The 20,399-nt window shown below is 31.5% G+C and overlaps 6 protein-coding genes across 6 annotated transcripts in view; 4 read left to right on the top strand and 2 right to left on the bottom strand.

Moving 5' to 3' along the window:
• The window catches only part of LOC119662149 (probable G-protein coupled receptor CG31760), a 29,980-nt gene extending 29,298 nt beyond the window's left edge, over positions 1-682 (top strand). Inside the window, exon 12 of the mRNA XM_038071707.1 lies at positions 543-682. Within this exon, the coding sequence (XP_037927635.1) occupies positions 543-597 (55 nt within the window). The 3' untranslated portion in view covers positions 598-682. The remainder of the gene's footprint in view (positions 1-542) is intronic.
• Positions 594-1,703, top strand: LOC119662150 (probable G-protein coupled receptor CG31760). Its single transcript, XM_038071708.1, has one exon. The coding sequence runs from the start codon at positions 679-681 to the stop codon at positions 1,354-1,356; it is 678 nt and encodes a 225-aa protein (XP_037927636.1). The 5' UTR covers positions 594-678; the 3' UTR covers positions 1,357-1,703.
• A 7,273-nt stretch (positions 1,704-8,976) lies between these two features.
• LOC119689071 lies at positions 8,977-11,701 on the top strand. The gene is made up of 5 exons (XM_038103816.1): positions 8,977-9,280; positions 9,340-9,497; positions 10,698-10,886; positions 10,971-11,122; positions 11,197-11,701. Exons 1-4 carry the CDS (start codon positions 9,184-9,186, stop codon positions 11,022-11,024), a joined length of 498 nt encoding a protein of 165 aa, XP_037959744.1. The 5' UTR covers positions 8,977-9,183; the 3' UTR covers positions 11,025-11,122; positions 11,197-11,701.
• A 711-nt stretch (positions 11,702-12,412) lies between these two features.
• On the bottom strand, positions 12,413-13,387 carry LOC119689364. The gene is made up of 3 exons (XM_038104185.1): positions 13,217-13,387; positions 12,902-13,087; positions 12,413-12,836 (listed from the first exon to the last, which is right to left on the bottom strand). The coding sequence occupies exons 1-3, from the start codon at positions 13,257-13,259 to the stop codon at positions 12,616-12,618; spliced, it is 450 nt and encodes a 149-aa protein (XP_037960113.1). The 5' UTR covers positions 13,260-13,387; the 3' UTR covers positions 12,413-12,615.
• Positions 13,388-16,049: 2,662 nt separating this feature from the next.
• On the top strand, positions 16,050-17,542 carry LOC119689363. The gene is made up of 2 exons (XM_038104184.1): positions 16,050-16,302; positions 16,380-17,542. Exons 1-2 carry the CDS (start codon positions 16,242-16,244, stop codon positions 16,772-16,774), a joined length of 456 nt encoding a protein of 151 aa, XP_037960112.1. The 5' UTR covers positions 16,050-16,241; the 3' UTR covers positions 16,775-17,542.
• Positions 17,543-18,859: 1,317 nt separating this feature from the next.
• LOC119689458 lies at positions 18,860-19,859 on the bottom strand. The gene is made up of 3 exons (XM_038104293.1): positions 19,708-19,859; positions 19,393-19,578; positions 18,860-19,327 (listed from the first exon to the last, which is right to left on the bottom strand). The coding sequence occupies exons 1-3, from the start codon at positions 19,748-19,750 to the stop codon at positions 19,107-19,109; spliced, it is 450 nt and encodes a 149-aa protein (XP_037960221.1). The 5' UTR covers positions 19,751-19,859; the 3' UTR covers positions 18,860-19,106.
• Between the last annotated feature and the right edge of the window lie 540 nt (positions 19,860-20,399).

Below are 20,399 nucleotides of genomic sequence, written 5' to 3' on the forward strand. Positions count from 1 at the left end.
TAACGCACAGAAGAAACTTGTTTCATATGAAATTTTTGTCACCAGAACAGATTTAGAGCTCTTCTCTAGATTTATAAATTTAGTTCTGGATTTTGTTCACAAAGCTTTCAAGGGCTTTGTGTGATCAATAGTGAAATTGGTACAATAAGACTTTTCTGGCCGTAGTACCGGCTATTGGGCAATTTCACGTTAAAACTTTCATTATTATAATTACTAGATCCTTCCCGGTCTGCAAAAATAACTTAGAAACCATCGTTTTTGAAGAAGCAAATTCACCGAACATATTTACCACCTACCATTTATCCTTTATCACAAAAAATTTAATCACTGTCCGATATTCAATTTTTTCCATACGTAAAAAATACTTTATGACATCTATTTTAAATGGGTCCAAGAAGAAAAACAATAATTTCATAAATCGAAATTGAAATTTGAATAAGTTCTTACGAAAAATGAGACGTTCTTAACTCATAACATTAACTTTTAATTTTACTTTGTTGAAAACATTTCAATTTTCAAAGATAACATATTTGTTCTTGCAGATTTCCCACCAATTTAACACCGTCAAAATCTAAACCAGTTAAGGAGAAAGTTTGACGAGCCCAACGAAGTGTAAAAGATTGCTCAAACAATTTTAATTTAGATAATAAAAACGCTGTCGATGACAAGGAAGCAGACATGGATACGGATGACAGTAGCATTACTAATATAAGTGCTGCGAGCAGTGAATCCCTCTCTACAGAAAAAGACATACTAAAAGAATTTCAAAGAATATTTGCTCCGAATATTGATCTCAATATCTATTATAATTTAAACGCGGATAGTGATCAAGATGGTAGCGATTCTGTAGCACACATACGCATCGAACAAATTGTTGCCGAGATCAATGATATGTCAACATCTTCAGAAGCACTATCAACAAATAGTACAGTTTTAACAATGATGCCACCAGACACGCAGCATGACGACGAATCAACTATAACACCAACAAGTTTGAATACAACCGATGAACCATCCCTATATAGTGCGGGTAATACATCACCAACATCCACATCATCTATGTTTGCAATACGTACACCATCGCCATATTTTCTAAGACCACCATTACCGATTACAAGTTCTGCTGATGAACGTGTGACCGTAACAGAATTCATAGAAGTGCGTAGGGCGCCAACAACACCAAATAATAACAATGCAACTACGGCTGGATTCGAAAATGGTCCCATTGGTACTGCAACCACTGAGGATGAGGATGAACTCAGCAGTCAAAATAATAATAATAATACTTCATGCTCTTTGTCATCTACGTTAACCGATAGTCGAACTCTCGATGTTAGAACGCCGATTGTTGTTTAATATTAAGGGTTTTGAGAAAAGAAAAAAGGTATTTAAGGTATTTATAATTTATCAATGGAAGGACAAAGAATAAACATAATGGGTGTACTATTTTTAAAAGTTTTGAACAAAACCACGTGTATGAAAATAATAGGGAAACATTAAGTTATGAACTGGATTATGATGAAAATAATTCTTAGCATAAGACCTCTTCATGAGTATGAAATATGAAAAGTAAGCGAAGATCAATTCATTAAATCAGATCAGGCAATTTACCAGTTCTTAGGTAAGAACTATTATGTGTTTTCCTAATATATTGAATCGTAATTTTTTTTTAAGTACTAATACTGTTCATCAATAGAAATCAATAGAACACCCATCTATTGAACAGAAATGTCGAACTTTATACATTTTTAAGCACTTTAATTTGTAAGTTCCATTATTAGACACATATGATTGCTATAAAAACTATGTTATATGAATATTATATATATATTTTCTTTAACATACTCCACATTGTTAGACTGTAAGTCGAAGATGTGTGAGTATAAAATTATTGGACTAAACCAATATTGTATAATCGTGTTGCAGTTTACAATAATTTTCTTATACGTCTCGTCCAACTTAGTCCCAATTGTATCTACTGCCGCAATAAAACATAAATATGTTAATAATGAAAAGTAAGAATTCCTCGTCCTTCCTATTGATTTAAAATTCTAATGCCAAAGCCACTAAAGCTGAATATTTGCTAAGCGAACATTTCGCTTCGTCTTCGTCTTACAAAACACGATGTTCGTTACGACGAATCAGTTATGAGGTGTATTTCCTGCTCGCGAATAAAATGTTCGCTTGACGAATACTACGCTTAGCAATATCAATGGTTATAAATATTTATATATGTTAATGTGCATTATTTTGATTTACTTAATATTATTACACGAGTATAAGAATATACCGCCATAAATAGAACACAGATATTTTTTGTCCCTATATTGTACTATATGCTATATATATGTGTATATATGTGAGTCACACTAAAGTTAGTTTTTCAGTGTTTGAATGAAACTATTAAGAAGCAGAACGAAGCATGTTTCAAACTCTAAGCCCCAAAACAAAAATTTGCCATAAAAGATTTTTTGATAAAAAAAGTGTGTATATATATAAGTTCCACTATTCTTCGGTCATATAGCCGAAGCTATAATTTTTGGAAAACTGTTAAGTTACACTGTTTCATAGTTGTATTTAAAAGGCGAGTAAATTTTAGCTGTAATAGTGACAAGTGAGAGCTTGACTTTTATGGATGAGTTTGTAACTTCATTTATGTATCGCCCGTTCTGTCGGTAACGATTCGACAGTAAATCTCTTCAATATATCTATAACCAGTATTTTGAATTGATGTTTTAGTGTATGTAATCACTAAGTTTCTATCTCACTGTTGATGGTATTTTTAAAATTTTAATCTTATCTCACTATCTGCCACTTACATTTATAGTATATTTTTTGAACACTTCACAGGACTATAGCTTATAGTCGCTGGGTACTGTATTCCATACAATTGAGATTCGTCCACAACTGCAGCAAGGGTGTAGTCACATATATATATTTTATTATATACATTTTTCTTCACTGTATGGTGGTTTTTTTTCTCTCATATATAGACAGATAAATGTAACTTTTTGTTTATGTTTATAAAATTTTTTAAATTATTTATGATTTGCAAAGTTATAAAATTTTTGAGCAATTTTCTTCACTTCGTCGCGAAGAATAAGTAACTTCACTCAAACTCAAAGGGAAAAGGAAAAATAAAGAGTAGAGAAAATGAAACTTTAGGAGAATATTAGTAACTATTAGAAAGTAGTGAATTTGTAAGACAATGGAAGTATTGATTTGATAACAAATTAGAGAAAAGAATCATATCAAATGGAATTATATATACTTTTTACTTTTTTGCAGAACTTTACTACTTATAAATGCACACTTTAGACTAGATTTTTTTTTTTTATTTTGTTATTGACGGCACGGCACTTTCGTAATCCTTTTAAGCTTCTTAACAAAATTAATGAATATAAACATCAATTTATTTATTTATATAATAAAATTAACTATTTTAATACATAAACATATATAATTACATTATATACATATACAAAAATTTAGTGTCGATTTAGTGTCGATTTAGTGATTGGTACAAAAGTAACAAGGCTAAGAAAGGAGCAGTTTATAAAAACTAATTGAAAAAATTATATAAAAAACTGTATTTAAATTAAGGAAATTAAAATACACCATAAATGTTATCAATTAAAAGTCAAGGTGAGTTTTCACATTAAAATTTTAAATTAATTATAACATAGAAAGATATCAAATAAAATAAATATTTAAAAAAATTATTAAATATAAAAACCTTTAAATTTGTTTGTTAGAAATATATATTAAAAAAAAAGATAAATATTTCAAAAAGATAAAGATGAAAAACATTAACATTAACATTAAATTTATCAATAAATTTAGTCAATAAATATACATACGTGTATGTAAACATATATATATGTTACATTTATGTACAATAAGAATATACACAATAAACCAATGTTATAATTAAAGTTTGATTTTAACTTTAATTGAATTCAAATTACAATTCCGATTACAAACATAAATGAATGCATTGAGTTTGAGGAGCATTTACCCACAGTTCATCGGTAGTTGACAACGACACATAGATAAACCATGAGTGATCCCTGTGTTTAACAAGTTGCAGAAGAATCTACACTTCTCTCGAGTCAAAAGCGGAATCTGCTCAAGAAAGCCATATTTATCTTAAATGCTTAGGATTTATTGTGTATAAGATGTAAGTTTCTTTAGGCCCAGCACAAAAAAACTAGGAAAATAGAAAGAGCCGATTTAAATAGTAAAGTTGAAAAAATTATCAACCGGAATTTAAGTGTAAATACTTATGTGTCCCATTAAAGAAAACTTAGGCAATTTTCTGGTATTAGTTTCTCTGAACAAATTGCCGGCAAATATGTTCAATGTTCATCAAACATTGTTCTTATGATAAAATCACCGATACTCGTAAAGAATTTTGATTTATGAGCTATATTGCAGTCCAAGGCAAATAATATTCTAGTACTTCCTTGTGATATATAATATGTAAACAATGTCTTTAGTTTTAAAGACTTCGAGAGTATGAAAACAGTTCTGAGTTTATTTCACATGCCAAAGACAAAAAATTTATATGTATAATAAAAATAAGATTATAATTTCAACATCCATACATATCTTCAACATTACCTATTTTCAATAAGTTTTATTATTAATGATGAAAGTAGGTAGGTAGGTTAGAATAGTGGCCTTGTTTCCAAAAAGCCCACTTGAGCTCAAATAATGGACCATTGTGTTACCACAGAAATACCATTTGTACGTACATAGATTTAAATCAGTGTACAGCCAACTCCGAAAAAGGTAACAACTCCCCCAATAGATAAAGAAAACACTAACCTGTCAGTTCTATAAACTTGGCCAGGTCTCTAACATTACAGGATGACAGCTCAGCCAGGTCGGTGAGAAAAGGGGCTCCGAAGATTTTTGATCTTCTCCTAACTAAAGAATGGCACTGACATATGAAGTGGAGCATGTTTCCTCCTCATCCTCAGAAACACAACCTCAACAAAAGTCATTATAGGGTAGACACAGTCTCATAGCATGTCTTCCTATTTCGCAGTGGCCCGTCAGCAATGATGGTAGTAACATAGCAATTTATAGTTTCAACAATATTACTTATATGTAAAAATAAAATAAAAAGCATGTAAAACCTATTTACCTATAAGAAAACAAACTCCATAAATAATGTGGATGTCAGCCAAACCATAAATAATGAGTCAATTAATACTATATAGTCAATTGCATAAAACCTCTACAAAGTTGTGATGAACAAATAAATATTGGGCATGACTTCAGTTTTTTATGAATTGTGTAGACAAAGTGGCATATACAAATGGGGAAAGTTGTTCAGCGCTATCTTTGAAATTTCCCTTTCATTAAGCTCCCTGTAAGCTTAAAAAAAATGAATTTTTCTGTTAATTCTGCAGAATCTGCTAATTCGGAATGCAGATTATGCCTTGAAGATGAGGAAAGTACTATGCACATTCCTTGTGACTGTCCAGCTTTAACAACGTACAGAAGAAACATATTTCATATGGAATTTCTGTCACCAGAACCGATTATAAGAACTCTGCTCTAGATTTAGTTCTGGACTTTGTTCACAAATCTTTAAAGGGGTTGTTTGTAATCAATAGTGAAATTGGTGCAATAGGACTCTTCTGGCCGCAGTACCGGCTATTGGGTGATTTCACTAAATTTACTTTTGGCAGTTTGAAACTCGATTTTGGAGTATACTATATCTTTTAGCTGAAGTCTTTAAAAACATTAGAATGGTTTTTATTATGTTGAGGCTGTGCACTTGAGCACTATTACTCTCTATTAACTGCGAGGTTTCTTCTTAACCTCTCGCTACGCCCTGACTGGATTATTGTTCATCACTTCATCAGACTAAGCAACAACTGAACTCAGATCTGCATACCTCCGCGGGAAGTCTATAATCATTCTGAGATTCGATAACGCGGTTTTTGTTGCACCTATTCTAATATAGGAGTTCAGTTCGCTATTCGCACCAGCGATAGTAATAAAAAAATTGTTGGGAAATAATTAAGTAGCATAAGAACTAAGTAGCAGCATCTGTAGAAAATATTTCAAAATATGATGGTCCGTAATTGTACCAAACCAATACCAATATTTGCACATGAACCTTAAAAACTAGCCTGAAGAGTGACTTCCTAAGATAATATCTTTAGTAATGTTATATTATACTGACTTATACTGATATATAAATATGACAGGGAAAGTATATTCGAAAGTCGTTGGAAGTGTAAGAACGTTCTGGTTAAGGTTAACTTAAGGTAAACTTAACACCCAAGTCTTGTTTGAAACTCTGTAGAACTGTGGGTAGTTGGTCCACAAATGAAGTTAAAATATACAAACTATAAATTTGAAAAATCTAAAAACCTAATATTTAAAACAGTGACTGAATGTTTAAATATTTATACACAGTATTAGCTTTAATTTTTATTAATTGTTTTTGTTGTAAAAGAAATTGAATAATATTTATATATACGTATATTTAATACAAACATTTAAAACCAATATATTTATATTATATTAACAATTTTTTGAAGAATCAAATGTGAAATTTCAATAATTCATATATATTTACGTTTTGTTATACATTTTTCAACTATTTTTAAGATTTGTGAAATGAAATAATTATTTATTTAAATAATGAGTAAATGAATAAATGAGTAATAAAATATAAACATATAGGTATGTAAAAATATTTAAAATAGTAAAATACTACATATATGTATGTCATTTTCTTTAAAACACATTGTCTCTTGTCCACAAGAACAACATAAACCATTAAAAAAAATAAATTAAAAAATTATAAAAACATACATATAACATATATTTGATGTGCTAAACGTAAACGTAACGTAACGTAACGTAAATAACGTAAGGAAACAATTTGATCCACCTGTGTACTTCTTCAGTAAAAAAAAAAAACTATTTAATAATGTCACAATATAAAAATTAATGTAAAAGAATTCCAAATAAAATAAATTATACTTATTAATTTAAATAACTAATAATATTCTATTTGTTAATTAAGAAAAGCCACCACCGCCACTGCCTCCGCCACCATTTATTTCAGTTTATTATATTGTATCTATAACTCCCGATGTCCCTATTCACGCTAGCAGCAGTTTGACGCTTAAAACCATTTTACCACCCATATACCCAATCTCTATTCTTCAGAGAGAAAATGATTAATAATATTTTATTATTATCAATAAATAGTGATTCCACAAGAAATTATTCTTTTCATATACATCATTTACAATATATTAATTATATACATATATTAGTTCCCGTAGATCGTTTATAAATAGGTTAGGTTAGGTTATGCTGGCAGACCAAAAAGGCTACGCGTAGCTCATTAAGGTTCATTGCCATACCAGATCAGAGTCTTGATTTTTTTTAACGATAGTGCGCATCGCTTATGTTGTGCGAAATCCAGGTATATGCTCCAGTCCGGTAAAACTGACAGCCCTCGAGTATTTTTGGCGAGTCGGGCAGTTACAAAGCAGATGCTCCAGGATTTCTTTTGCATGTTACGCCACGATTCGCTCAGGTGAAATTGGAAAGTTGAATGAATATTTCTATTCATATTTTATTCCATAATAATTCTATATTAAATTGATTCTTAACGTCCTTAATATTAACATAAATTATTTAAAAACTCTTTGTTTATTTTGATTAGATATTCAAACAGATGGCACAGAGTATTCCTATTAAGAGAAAACGTGAAAACTGTGTATCAATATCAGCATTAACTATTCCAGTTAGAAATGTGGTCAAGACAGCCGATGTTGTGTTAATGGCGATAAAGTTAAGTACACTAAAGACATTGTCATTGGTAAGACGACACATTCTTTATAAGATTTAGGCAGAGATTTTCGCCAGTTTTCAGTGCCAATTAAGGAATTGTGACAATATATTGTTTGGATGTCTCGCAGTTTGTGATAATGAATTATTTCAAAATATTACATTCGCGTCCTAGACACACTGTAGATACTCTTTAATTTTTCTAGTGTATGTTTAACATTGAATAATTTAATTTAAATTAAATTAAATTCTTACTCCATCTGTTATTCATTCTGAGATCAACTAATGGTGTTGATTTTTCAAATGAGACTTCTAACTAATTCCTAACTATTTTAATAGTGATGTCCCAATTGAGACCTTCACTTTAGCCATTTTTCTGGATGTTTTAATCATCACCATCATCATCCGTGACTATAGAGTCCATGTAGGACATAAGCCTGTTTAACAACAGTTTACAACACTTCCCTGTTTTTTGCTTTTTTCTTTCTTATGTTCATTTCTTCTACGTCCTGCTGCACACTGTCTTTCAATTGCTTTCTTGGTCACCCCCTTCTACATTATTAGTTTTGTTTTCTGCGAAATATTAATCCGTAATCCATAATCTTTTTAATCCATATTAGGCTTTATTCCCAGCTCTTAGGATGTTTTAAATGAGACTGTTATTCAAGGTATATTCCTTATTATTTAAATATTGGTGTACCAGGTAAGACCTTCACTCTAGTTATTTTCTTGGTTGTTAATGACCGTTAATCATGTCCTAAGTAAAACTTTTATTCATGCTATATTCCTGACTATTTGAACGGTAGTATCTCAAGTGAGACTTTAATTCTAGCGCTACTGCTGCCTGTTTTCATATACCTGCCTACCTTATTGTCTCCAATCTACATTTTTGAGTCCGGCGAACCTTTTTGACTTTAAGCCTGATTGACTCCCAATTAAAATTTGTGCAGTATTTATACTGAAATTTTAGTCGTTAGTCTCTTTACTTACTTAATATGCGTCTAATATTATTGTTATATTATACGTTATATATATAGATATATATATAGGTATATAGTAAACATTAAATGATTGAAAAATATTTGAACTAATAGTCATTGAAATTTTAATTATTGTTTTTTTTAAATGTTTTTAACAAGAAAAGTTTTTGTGAAGAAAATAGTGACAGTGTATACAATTATTCAAAATTTCGGTATGTCTTTTTAGGTGTTGTAAAAATTTACGTTTAGGCCATTTCCCAAACATAACCAAAGAAATTGTGATTGGCATATTTTCCAAATTCGAAATTTGTTTGGTGGTTGTCTTTGTGTTTGATAATTCCAACTGGTCGCGACTCAGCTTTGAAATTCAGTGATGGATGTTGAACAGGAGAACGCTATTTTGAAGGAAGAATATGAATGTTTGTCTCGTGTAGCTGATTCACTTGTTGGTGCTTTGGTGCGCTTCAAAGGTAACGTAAGATGAATAAAATAGATGTAGATCTTGCCTTAATTTATTAGTACATTAAAGATGTTGAACTGGTCACAACCACGCTGGAGACGTGTAAGGAGTTCAGTGCTTGTGAAAATCAGGATGTTAGAAAGTATACCAATCGCTTTATGCAATACTTTTTGAAAGTTATTCATTGGACAGTCGAACATCAGCCACTGAACATCTATGAGATGTGGGTAAGTAATAATATGGGAACTTTTCCTAAGAGTCTCTCGGAAATGCTATTGAATGAGGTTATCATATAAGAAAGCCCCCAATTATTTTTAAAATACATTTCTTAATATGTAATTTCAAAGATAGAAAATAATTCATTTCATTATTTTTTTTTTTTTTGTTCACTTTTTAATATTATATGTATTATGCATATATTTTAATTTGGTTTTAATTATTATGTTGAGGCTAGTTGAGTCAGTATATTAGAGTACTTTTACTCTCTATTAACTGCGATGCTTCTTCATAATCCATCTCTACGCCTTGACTGGTTTATTGTTTATCACTTCTTCAGAATAGGCAATAACTGACCTCAGATCTGTATACCTCCCCGAGGAGCCTATAACCATTCTGAGATTCAATAACGCGGTGTTGGTAAGCCTGTCAGTTTTCGTAAATAATGTCAGGGCTCCTATCCTTTACCATGGTACCTTGAAAAGTCTTCTCAGAGCCTGGCTTTGTGCAATTTCCACCTGTCGAATAGTAGTGTTTGAGGCCTTACTGAACGCTACACATCCATATAGAAGTGTTCTTAGTAATGAGATTTTCATTAGGTTTTAAATTAGCTAGAAGTATCGCTTTGTTATTTTACACCACTTTTCTGAAGATATGAATTTATTCAAATAACCATCTGTAAGTAATGGACTTCAGAGGTGAGCTGGTTCATAGTCTACAACTGCTTACCTGTTATTGCTTTCTACTTTACTTCAAAGACTAGTAAAACTCCATTCCTTTCCACATTATTATAAACACTGTATAGTGTTATGCAGGCTTTAAGTTTCCATCAAATTCAATTTGCTGATACTCTTGAAAATTCGTCTTTTAACCATGCATCACTACATTAAGTATGTTCCTTCCATCTATCGTGTAACTATCTATCTGTCTGTGTTTTAACTCAACATTTCAATCTCATTCCAAATGTGCAATTTTTAAATGGCAAATTTTATAAAGAAATAATATTTATAAAATTTTTATTTTAAACACTAATTCAAAAAAATAATAGCCAATAATGATTCCTCTTTAAAAGAACAAATTACTATAGATCAGAACAATACTTTAAGCTTGAAATATATATATTTTCATTTATGTTAAGAAGATACGATTCTATCTCTGCATATATGTAAATTTGGATATACGATTAAATGCGATTTATTCTATAAAAATAGTATAACGCCAGAAATCAGGAGGCTGCTAAAATCACATCTTTGTGGTTGGAAAAGGAAAAGTCATTTATGGCCGTAAAATCATCCGTTGATGGTGCGCTGATGATATATGGGGCAGTGGCAAACGATTCCGCAGCAGGTTGGTATAAAAATGGGCTGGAGGCACTACGAGCGAAGATTGAAATCATTGAGGTACATTTATTTCGACAATAAACCAAAAAAATTATATAAAAATATTAACTTTATTTTCTCCAATTCTCTTAATATTCTCTGTAGTCTTGTACTGATGGTGAAGGAGAAGAACAGGCTGCAGATGCACCAGCGCAATGACAGCAAATACATTCTAAACATCTTCTGCTCTTCCTTAAATCAGGAATGCCAATTGGTGAATTGGCATTTATAGTGCTTTCCATCAGTCTTGAAGTTGGGTACGTTACAATTTTATTTTCAATTTTTTTTTCATTTATTATTTATTTTATCATTAAATTTGTTTTTCTAACAGAATTGCAGAAAAAATTAGTACTTATGAGCTCGGGACTAAGATAGGATATAAATATAAAAAAGCATTAAGTGCTTGTTTTTGAAATTTCGAAAGTAGTCGTTAATGTAGAGATCTATAATGAGCTCGGGATTAGGAGAGGAACATCTAGACAAAGAATTCTTCGTGGAAACTTCGAAATCGATCGGAATGAGATTGTGAAAACCAACTATGAATTTGAGATTAAGTGACAGAAAATCAGGCAGTACTGCTTGTAAACTTTAATTGTGAAAACCGATCAAGAGTTAAGCCCTGAATGGGGAAAAAATAAGAAAAAAAAACGCAATTAAACTATTTTCAATCGAAGCTGCGAAATTAGTCGCAGGTTTAACAACAATAAAAACAATAAAAACGTTTGAAGTAAAATTGAATCGACGACTTTTTGTAAAACTCAACAACCAAAAATCGTTCCACCAAATTAAGCAAGTCATCAAAACAATAGAAATAAAACTATACTACAAAACCATAAATAAAATATCTTTTCCTTTCACTTTCGATTATACTAACAACCCCCGGTACAGGTAGAGCAACCCCTTCTTCCTGACATTGTACAGTCTGCGTCATCCCATCACCAAAAATCAAACATCCATGAGTTGTAACGTCTGGTGCAACCTTCGACCTTGTTCAGGCATACATTGTCACACTGATCGCAACCCTGCCTTTAGAATAACTTGTTGTTCAATAACACCCTAAATAAATGAACTTCATCTTCGTCTACTTCTGGTAATTCTTTTCAAATCAATGCCAGTCTCAGTAGCTTCTATTCCACTCAAAACATGGTGATGTTATGGCAGTTTGCAACAACGCATCTCTAAACATGTCGTATCTTCTTACTGTAATACCTGGTGCCTCTTAAACCTTGCTCTGGATTGATTTTGCACCAGCAAAAACAAATAACTCAACCTGAAACCAGCACATCTCCGCGCAAGAGTAGTTTCCATAATCAGTAGCGCTTCGCTTTATAAAATTCTCCAGTGTCACTCAGACTACCATACCAGTTATATTCACCAGACATGATAGGAAAGTTTCTGATTACATTTGGCACTGATCCAGTGAATAATTGGTTTTGATACACTAAGTAATATCAGTTAAATAAGCGAAAACTCTTGACACCACCTTCTAGTCTCATTAGTTTGGTGAAACATATAAATTGTTTATTGTACAGATTTCGTATTTTTATATTGATATATATCTTGATATATGTCTATGTTTTACTTAAATATTAAGTGAAAATAAAATTAAAATTAAATATTCGAACTTAACACTAAACATTAAAAAGCACAAAATTTAAATTTTGTACTCTGGACGGATTGGAATGTTTGATGCATTAGTTTCACTTATCACACATTTAGGGACGTTAAAAACAGTAGAATCAACAGCGTGTTATGATTTCAGATAACTATACACTACGCCACTCAACAGCATTAGGCTCAATAGGGCTTTGCCCACCGTCAAGTTGCCAGCACCATTGCAGCTATCTCCGGCACAATAGCACTCTTCCCAGTAGACACCATTTTCATAAACGCCCCAATTGCAAACTCCCGTTACACCAGTTTCTGCTACGGAAGCACAACGGCGTATCACCTGACGCCATCGTCCATCCCCTAAAGGGAAATTATTTAAATATTGAAATAAATGACCATATTTTAATATGGGACTGAACACTTACATATAAACCCTCGAGGTCCTTGCTGGACTACTTTCATGCAAAACGAACCTGGCATATGGGATTCCTCATTGTTGCATTCGATTGGTATGTGCTCGGTACGATTAAATCGTTTATATGCACCGCAATTGTCAACTCCCTTGGGATCCTGATCCGAAGAACACTGATAGCAACGTATTGCTAAGTAACCTAAGAATCGAATAGTAATAGGAAGAACATAGAATATCTTTTAATTGATGGAAATGATTGATCATGCATAGAAACCACACCCAACACGCCTAGTAAGCTCTTGTTTGCTTTAGAACTAGCGCTACTTACCACTTATGCAAACAGTAAGTATTACGAACACATACTTAAACATATTATATTATTTTTATTGTACTAAGGACTTTATAAAATGAAAAGTATTATTAAACTACTATAAATTAATCGACAAATCAACAAAACAAAAAAATGACTGAAGGCACTTCTGCTTTACTTGTTTGTTATGATTATTGTTCACGTTGCCAACCAGGGGAATTAGTAGAGACACTAGTTGGATGTGGTAGCCGCTGTACAAGCACTAATGTCAATTTATAAATAGATGGGCCAAATATAACAAATTAATTTAATATATAAATGTGTATCAAAAAAGCATTATTAAATGTGATAAACATTTGAAATACTGAAAGTATTATTAATATTACTGCAGTATATTTTTAATTGTGTTAAATAAGTCTGTTTGATTGTGTTTGTAATTACACAAAATGTTTTATAGCAGTTTAGAAATAAGTACTGTGCAAATCTTCTGCATCTATATTTGAAAATATATACAGCAGAAGTCGTTCATTTGCCACAGTTGGGAAAATCAGCTGATTAATACTTATTATCTACAATTTATTGACACATTATAAAATATTCATCTCTAATTTTAATAAAGCGGTAATTTCCTTCTTAAAGTAGTCTGCTACCTCTACTGGGTGCATGTCTTTGCTCTGAGAAAGTAATAAGCTGAACTAAAAGTTGTATAAACAACAATTGATGATATACATATTAATTAATAATACATTTAAGTAATAAACACACGTACCAGCCTATCTAGACGACAGAAAACTTCAGCACTTTTTTATGTGTGAATCATTCACACAATTCTTTGCTTTGATTCACACAATTCTATGCCAATGAATCTATCCGATTTCATGAAAGTAACAATAAAATTAAAATTGTTGAATGCTTAAGTTTTAATAAAACCTTTACATATAAGACAAATTTTTGATACTTCATATATAAATTTTGAACTTAACTGTAAGAAATTGGTGAACCCTTTTTCTTTTATTTTTGACCACACCATCGTTATGAAAATATTTTTGCATTTACATAGACGTTAAATAATATAAGAAACACAAATAAAATCTTTTTTTGAAAAACACAATTGCTAATTTTTTAAATAGATTAAGTGCAATTTTAATGAAAAAAAATATGTGAAAAATACAGCGGATAACTCCGCAGTAAACGTCAGAAATTTCAAGCTCGTGCTATTGTTATTTGTCAGATGATGGCGCCTTGATAGTTCGATTACTTCCATATAACGTCATTTAACCAGATATGTATAAACATACATATCATGTAAAATATAATAGTTTTTGTGATGGATGATTCACGACCTTCACGATTTTTATTTAGCATGATAATCCCCTTCTTAGTTGATAAAATGATGTTTAAAGAAAATGTAACAAATTGCTAAATTATTCTATTCTATCGAAGAGATAAAACAACTGAAACGACAGCTGTCAGTTTATTTATATATTCTTTCTCTAGTAATTATAAAAATAATTTAAATAAATTTTAATAATAATGGGTAATAAAACACTCACAGTGTTCTATTTGAATAATTAAAACTTTTCATACATGTTTATAAATTTAACGTGCCTTTAGCATGTTAACAATATGTTAGCAAGTTAGCAAAAAAATTCCCTAAAAATTGGTTTTTATACTATTACAACGTAACCGGGGTATCGAGGTCTGATAACACTATTTGGATATTTCGTAAGTCATCAACTGATTCTTATTGCTGTAAATTGTTTTACAAAATTTAAATTGATTTCAAAATTTGAAGTATTTTGAAAAAATTGAAAATAAATATTATAAAAAGAAATAAATACTTATATAAAATGAGTTTAATTTTCGTTTTAATTTCACTTTTTTCACTTATTTTTCTTTTATGTAACATACTAAAACTGCTTTCGTGACAGTTCGCTAGAAAAATACTATTTATTCGGCAGTATATAATACTCATCACTAACCAATTGAAAAATTAAAATTTATTGCTTAATAACTACGTTTTATACAAAGTTTGAATTAATATATAGACGGCTAAAATCGCTAATGTTATGTCAAATGTTATGTTTTTATGATGCAAGCAAACTACATATTATATAAAAATAAATAAATAATATAAAATGGAAATAAAAAACGAATCAAAAACAAAGTTCAATTTCTTCATGTATTGCTAAAAAAAAAATTTTTTTGTATAGTTTTAAAATAATTATTTTTCATAATTTTGGCTGCTTTTAAAATATTTTATTTTCACACTTTTCAACTATGTGAAACTTTTTAATTTTTTTTGAGTTTCCATTTACAAATGAACATAGATTCACACAGATTTTCATGGAACAGTTTTGTGTGAAATCTGGTCAGATCACCAGTGCCGCGCAAATAAATAATACAAAAATTTAAATTCAAACCAAAACAGCTGATTCACACATCAGTACAAATTTTACTTGAAATAATATATATGAGTTAAGTCTGTGTAGCATTTTCAAATTTCGACACGGATGTTACGCTCCCTTAGATGCTCTCATTTACTCGAGAATTTGCTGGTGAAACGCATTTGTGTATACACAGTGTTACTCAAAGTTATTACGAGTAGCTCGTGAAACAGACCTATAGTTGTAAAATACACCAAAGGCCTAATTAGTAAAATATAAAACAAACGATTATTCTGATAGGTGGTGATTAAAAAATTATATTGTGATCTTACTAATAAAAAGTTATGTATAATAGTGATGAAAATATATGCATACGTTTATATGATACAACGTACGACAGATGCACATGTTTAATGTGTATACGTATGTGAAGACGTGACCTAAGCACTGTAAAAAATAATGCTGTTAGTCGTTTTACAACACTTGATCCATACATTAATCAACAAACATACCAGCAGACTTGGGCGAGGCGTGTTATTTTTATGTATTTGTTGTTGTATGTTTATTTCGTGTTTTTTATTTAGTAAAATAATAGTAAAATAAAATAAATTCTCTGTTTTTAACAATTAAATCGTTTTAATTCCCAAAAAAATACAATGAATACAGTTAAGTTTTTTAGTTTGACGGTGCTGTTGATGCTTTTGTTGGTGGGAACAGGTGTGTAGAGTAAACAGCGTAAACAGCGTAAACATGAAATTTAGAACACCTTAAATGACTTCTCTTTCTTTTTGCAGTTACTGCGATTAAATGCTGGGACTGTCGCTCAGACACTGACCCCAAGTGCGGCAATCCGTTCGACAACAGTACGCTTTCGATGACTGACTGCAGTCATGAGACATCGCCATCACATTTGCCCAATGTCACAGCAACTATGTGCCGCAAGATACGGCAAAAAGTCCACGGCGAGTGGCGATATTTCCGTAGTTGCGCCTACCTGGGTGAACCAGGTATTGAGCATGATGAACGCTTCTGCCTGATGCGTACTGGCAGCTATAACATTTTCATGGAGTACTGTACGTGCAACAGCAAAGACGGCTGCAACGGCGCGGGCTTGCTGCGCAGCAACGTCATTGAAGTAGGTGTGGCTGCAGCGATTGTTAGTGCCTTAGCATGGCTGATACGATTTTAAAGCAGAACTTTTGCGAGTGCAGTTTTGCTAGTTTAATACATTCGGATTTATTCGGATTATACACATATTATATCTATTATTTAAAGTAATGTGCTAAATAAGCCTTGGCATGGGTTTCCGTGGTCCGTGTATTACTAAGAAATGACTGCCATACTTGAGAAAGTATTTAAGTGCCTTCACTAAAACTAAAACTAAAAACTAAAAACTAAGCAGCACAAAACCGAAAAGAAAATATAAAAATTTACTTTGTAAGCTGAAAATTCAGAAAAAAAAACATTTAAGAATCTTCAAATTGTGCCGTCCAAATCGTGTACTTCATTCCAAGAAACCAACACAGACTTCAAACTCGAATATTTCGTATTTAATTTTATAATTTAGTTAAATTAAACTTAAATTGTCATTAATGCCGTAATTTAAGATGAGGGTACGGTCAGAAAGTACCTGTCCGTTTTATATATATATATTTTTTTTACTATTTGACGAATTGCGCTCCAGCTCAAGCTCAATGGGCATTTGTAATGTTATTAACAAGGAAAAGTGACAAATTCCTTAATAATTGCTCACTTGCGCTCCAGAATAATTATAGAAAGTAATGTATTATTTTATGTATTTAAGTGTATATCCGTCGCAATTCCAAAACATCGACAAATCTTTGTTTAAAAATTTAAGCCGATAGTAGTTTCTTAACTCAGTTTACGAGATTTTTCAGTAAATTTTTTATTCTACAACCATTTTTAATGTAATAAAGCTGTATGTGTCACTGAATCAAAGTCTTAAAGAATTTGTTGTTTACTGAATAAATATATATATACATATTTTTACTAATCAGAATTTTTGTAAATAAGTCTTCTATATGTTTCTATATGTTATTGTGTAATTATTCTTCTCTTATGGGCGACCAAGAAAATGATGGAAAGACAGTGTGCACCAGGACTTAGAAGAAATGAACATAAGGAATTGGAAAACAAAAGCAAAAAAACAAAGAAGAATGGAAGACTCTTGTGAAATAGGCTTAGGTCCTACATGGTTTGTATAGTCACGGATGATGATGATGATGATGATGTTTCTTCTCTTATAGTGCTGTTGTTTTTAATATGGCTAACTGTTATCGCTAACTGTACTAGAAACAAGGACACGTACAGTATTATTGCCATGACAAACGATAGTGCGCTTTCATCATTGGCTGTAACTGTATTTGTCGAAAGTATATATTTGTAAGATGATTCGCACACACACACACACACATCGTGCATCGGAGTCCAGATTTAATAATAATTGAAGAGCACAATTTTAGTAGTTGAATTGCATTCTATACTAAAATATAGGCTCTAGGTCTACCATTCATAATTTTGTAACGTACCAACAATAGTCATTTAATACGATCTTGATAAACCCTGTAAACCCGACGAGCACAATAACATCAGAGTGTGTTTGTTCAGCCTCGTTAGAAGGTTTAGATTATGTTGATGGAATTCAAAAGCTTAGCAAGAGTCTAAGCCTTCGAACCGATATTATTTGGAATTCCTTTTTCCTTCCTTGAACACTTTAGTAAAATTCACATGTCCTGTTCACATTTTGTTAATTTTCATTCCTAAACGAAAGATTTTATTGAGGTAAGTCATGCAAGGGTCCAAGTGTTAAGTTTATTTGCTTTGTTGCTAGTTATACTCAAAATATAAGTAAGTGGTAATGAGTTTTATTTGGTAGACGATGGCGAGGTAATAGGGGTTGCGGAAGGTATAGAATATTTAAAGTCCGAAGTCGTGACATAAAAGCAGTCTGAAAACATTCTTATTAAGGTTCCTCTCTTACAAGTTTTTTATATAAACTTTTTGGAAAACAAGATGCTACAGCGCGAAATCTTAACGTTAACAGAACTGGTGCTTTCGGTGAACTGGTCTAAAGAGGGATAATATCAGCAGGTAACCTCAGACTACCATACCAGTTATATTCACCAGACATGGTAGGAAAGTTTCTGATTACATTTGGCACTGATCCAGTGAATAATTGGTTTTGATACACTAAGTAATATCAGTTAAATAAGCGAAAACATTTGACACCACCTTCTAGCCTCATTAGTTTGATGAAACATATAAATTGTTTATTGTACAGATTTCGTATTTTTATATTGATATATGTCTTGATATATATGTCTATGTTTTACTTAAATATTAAGTGAAAATAAAATTAAAATTAAATATTCGAACTTAACACTAAACATTAAAAAGCACAAAATTTAAATTTTGTACTCTGGACGGATTGGAATGTTTGATGCATTAGTTTCACTTATCACACATTTAGGGACGTTAAAAACAGTAGAATCAACAGTGTGTTATGATTTCAAATAACTATACACTACTCCACTCAACAGCATTAGGCTCAATAGGGCTTTGCCCACCGTCAAGTTGCCAGCACCATTGCAGCTATCACCGGCACAATAGCACTCTTCCCAGTAGACACCATTTTCATAAACGCCCCAATTGCAAACTCCCGTTACACCAGTTTCTGCTACGGAAGCACAACGGCGTATCACCTGACGCCATCGTCCATCCCCTAAAGGGAAATTATTTAAATATTGAAATAAATGACCATATTTTAATATGGGACTGAACACTTACATATAAACCCTCGAGGTCCTTGCTGGACTACTTTCATGCAAAACGAACCTGGCATATGGGATTCCTCGTTGTTGCATTCGATTGGTATGTGCTCGGTACGATTAAATCGTTTATATGCACCGCAATTGTCAACTCCCTTGGGATCCTGATCCGAAGAACACTGATAGCAACGTATTGCTAAGTAACCTAAGAATCGTATAGTAATAGGAAGAACATAGAATACCTTTTAATTGATGGAAATGATTGATCATGCATAGAAACCACACCCAACACGCCTAGTAAGCTCTTGTTTGCTTTAGAACTAGCGCTACTTACCACTTATGCAAACTGTAAGTATTACGAACACATACTTAAACATATTATATTATTTTTATTGTACTAAGGACTTTATAAAATGAAAAGTATTTTTAAACTACTATAAATTAATCGACAAATCAACAAAACAAAAAAATGACTGAAGGCACTTCTGCTTTACTTGTTTGTTATGATTATTGTTCACGTTGCCAACCAGGGGAATTAGTAGAGACACTAGTTGGATGTGGTAGCCGCTGTACAAGCACTAATGTCAATTTAATATTTAATTTAATAATATAATAAATTAATTTAATATTTAAATATGTGGCAATGAAGCATTATTAAATATAATAAATATTGCAGGTTTTGCGTATGGTTAAGTTTAAGTTGATTGGCTTAGTTGTGCTGCTGATATATTAATTGTTAGGTGCAGGTGCCTGCTTGTGAGTAAACCTGCAATTTATAATACTTTAAAAATCACAATAATCTGAACTACATAAACTAACATAATGCACCTCTTAGCAGGAACTATCTCTCAAATACTTAGAATCACTTTAATGTTGTTTCATATTAATTTAAGTTCAGGACGAACATTTCTCTTAAGCCCTCGGTTCAGTAACGGGTTAACTACATAGGACGATAAAAGATTGCGTGAGAATAGGAATAATTGAATATGCGGTTATTATTGCACCGTATTTCTTATAAGGTTTGAT

The sequence above is a fragment of the Teleopsis dalmanni genome, chromosome X (genome assembly GCF_002237135.1).
Source record: "Teleopsis dalmanni isolate 2A chromosome X, ASM223713v2, whole genome shotgun sequence".
NCBI classification, from domain to species: Eukaryota; Metazoa; Arthropoda; class Insecta; order Diptera; family Diopsidae; genus Teleopsis; species Teleopsis dalmanni.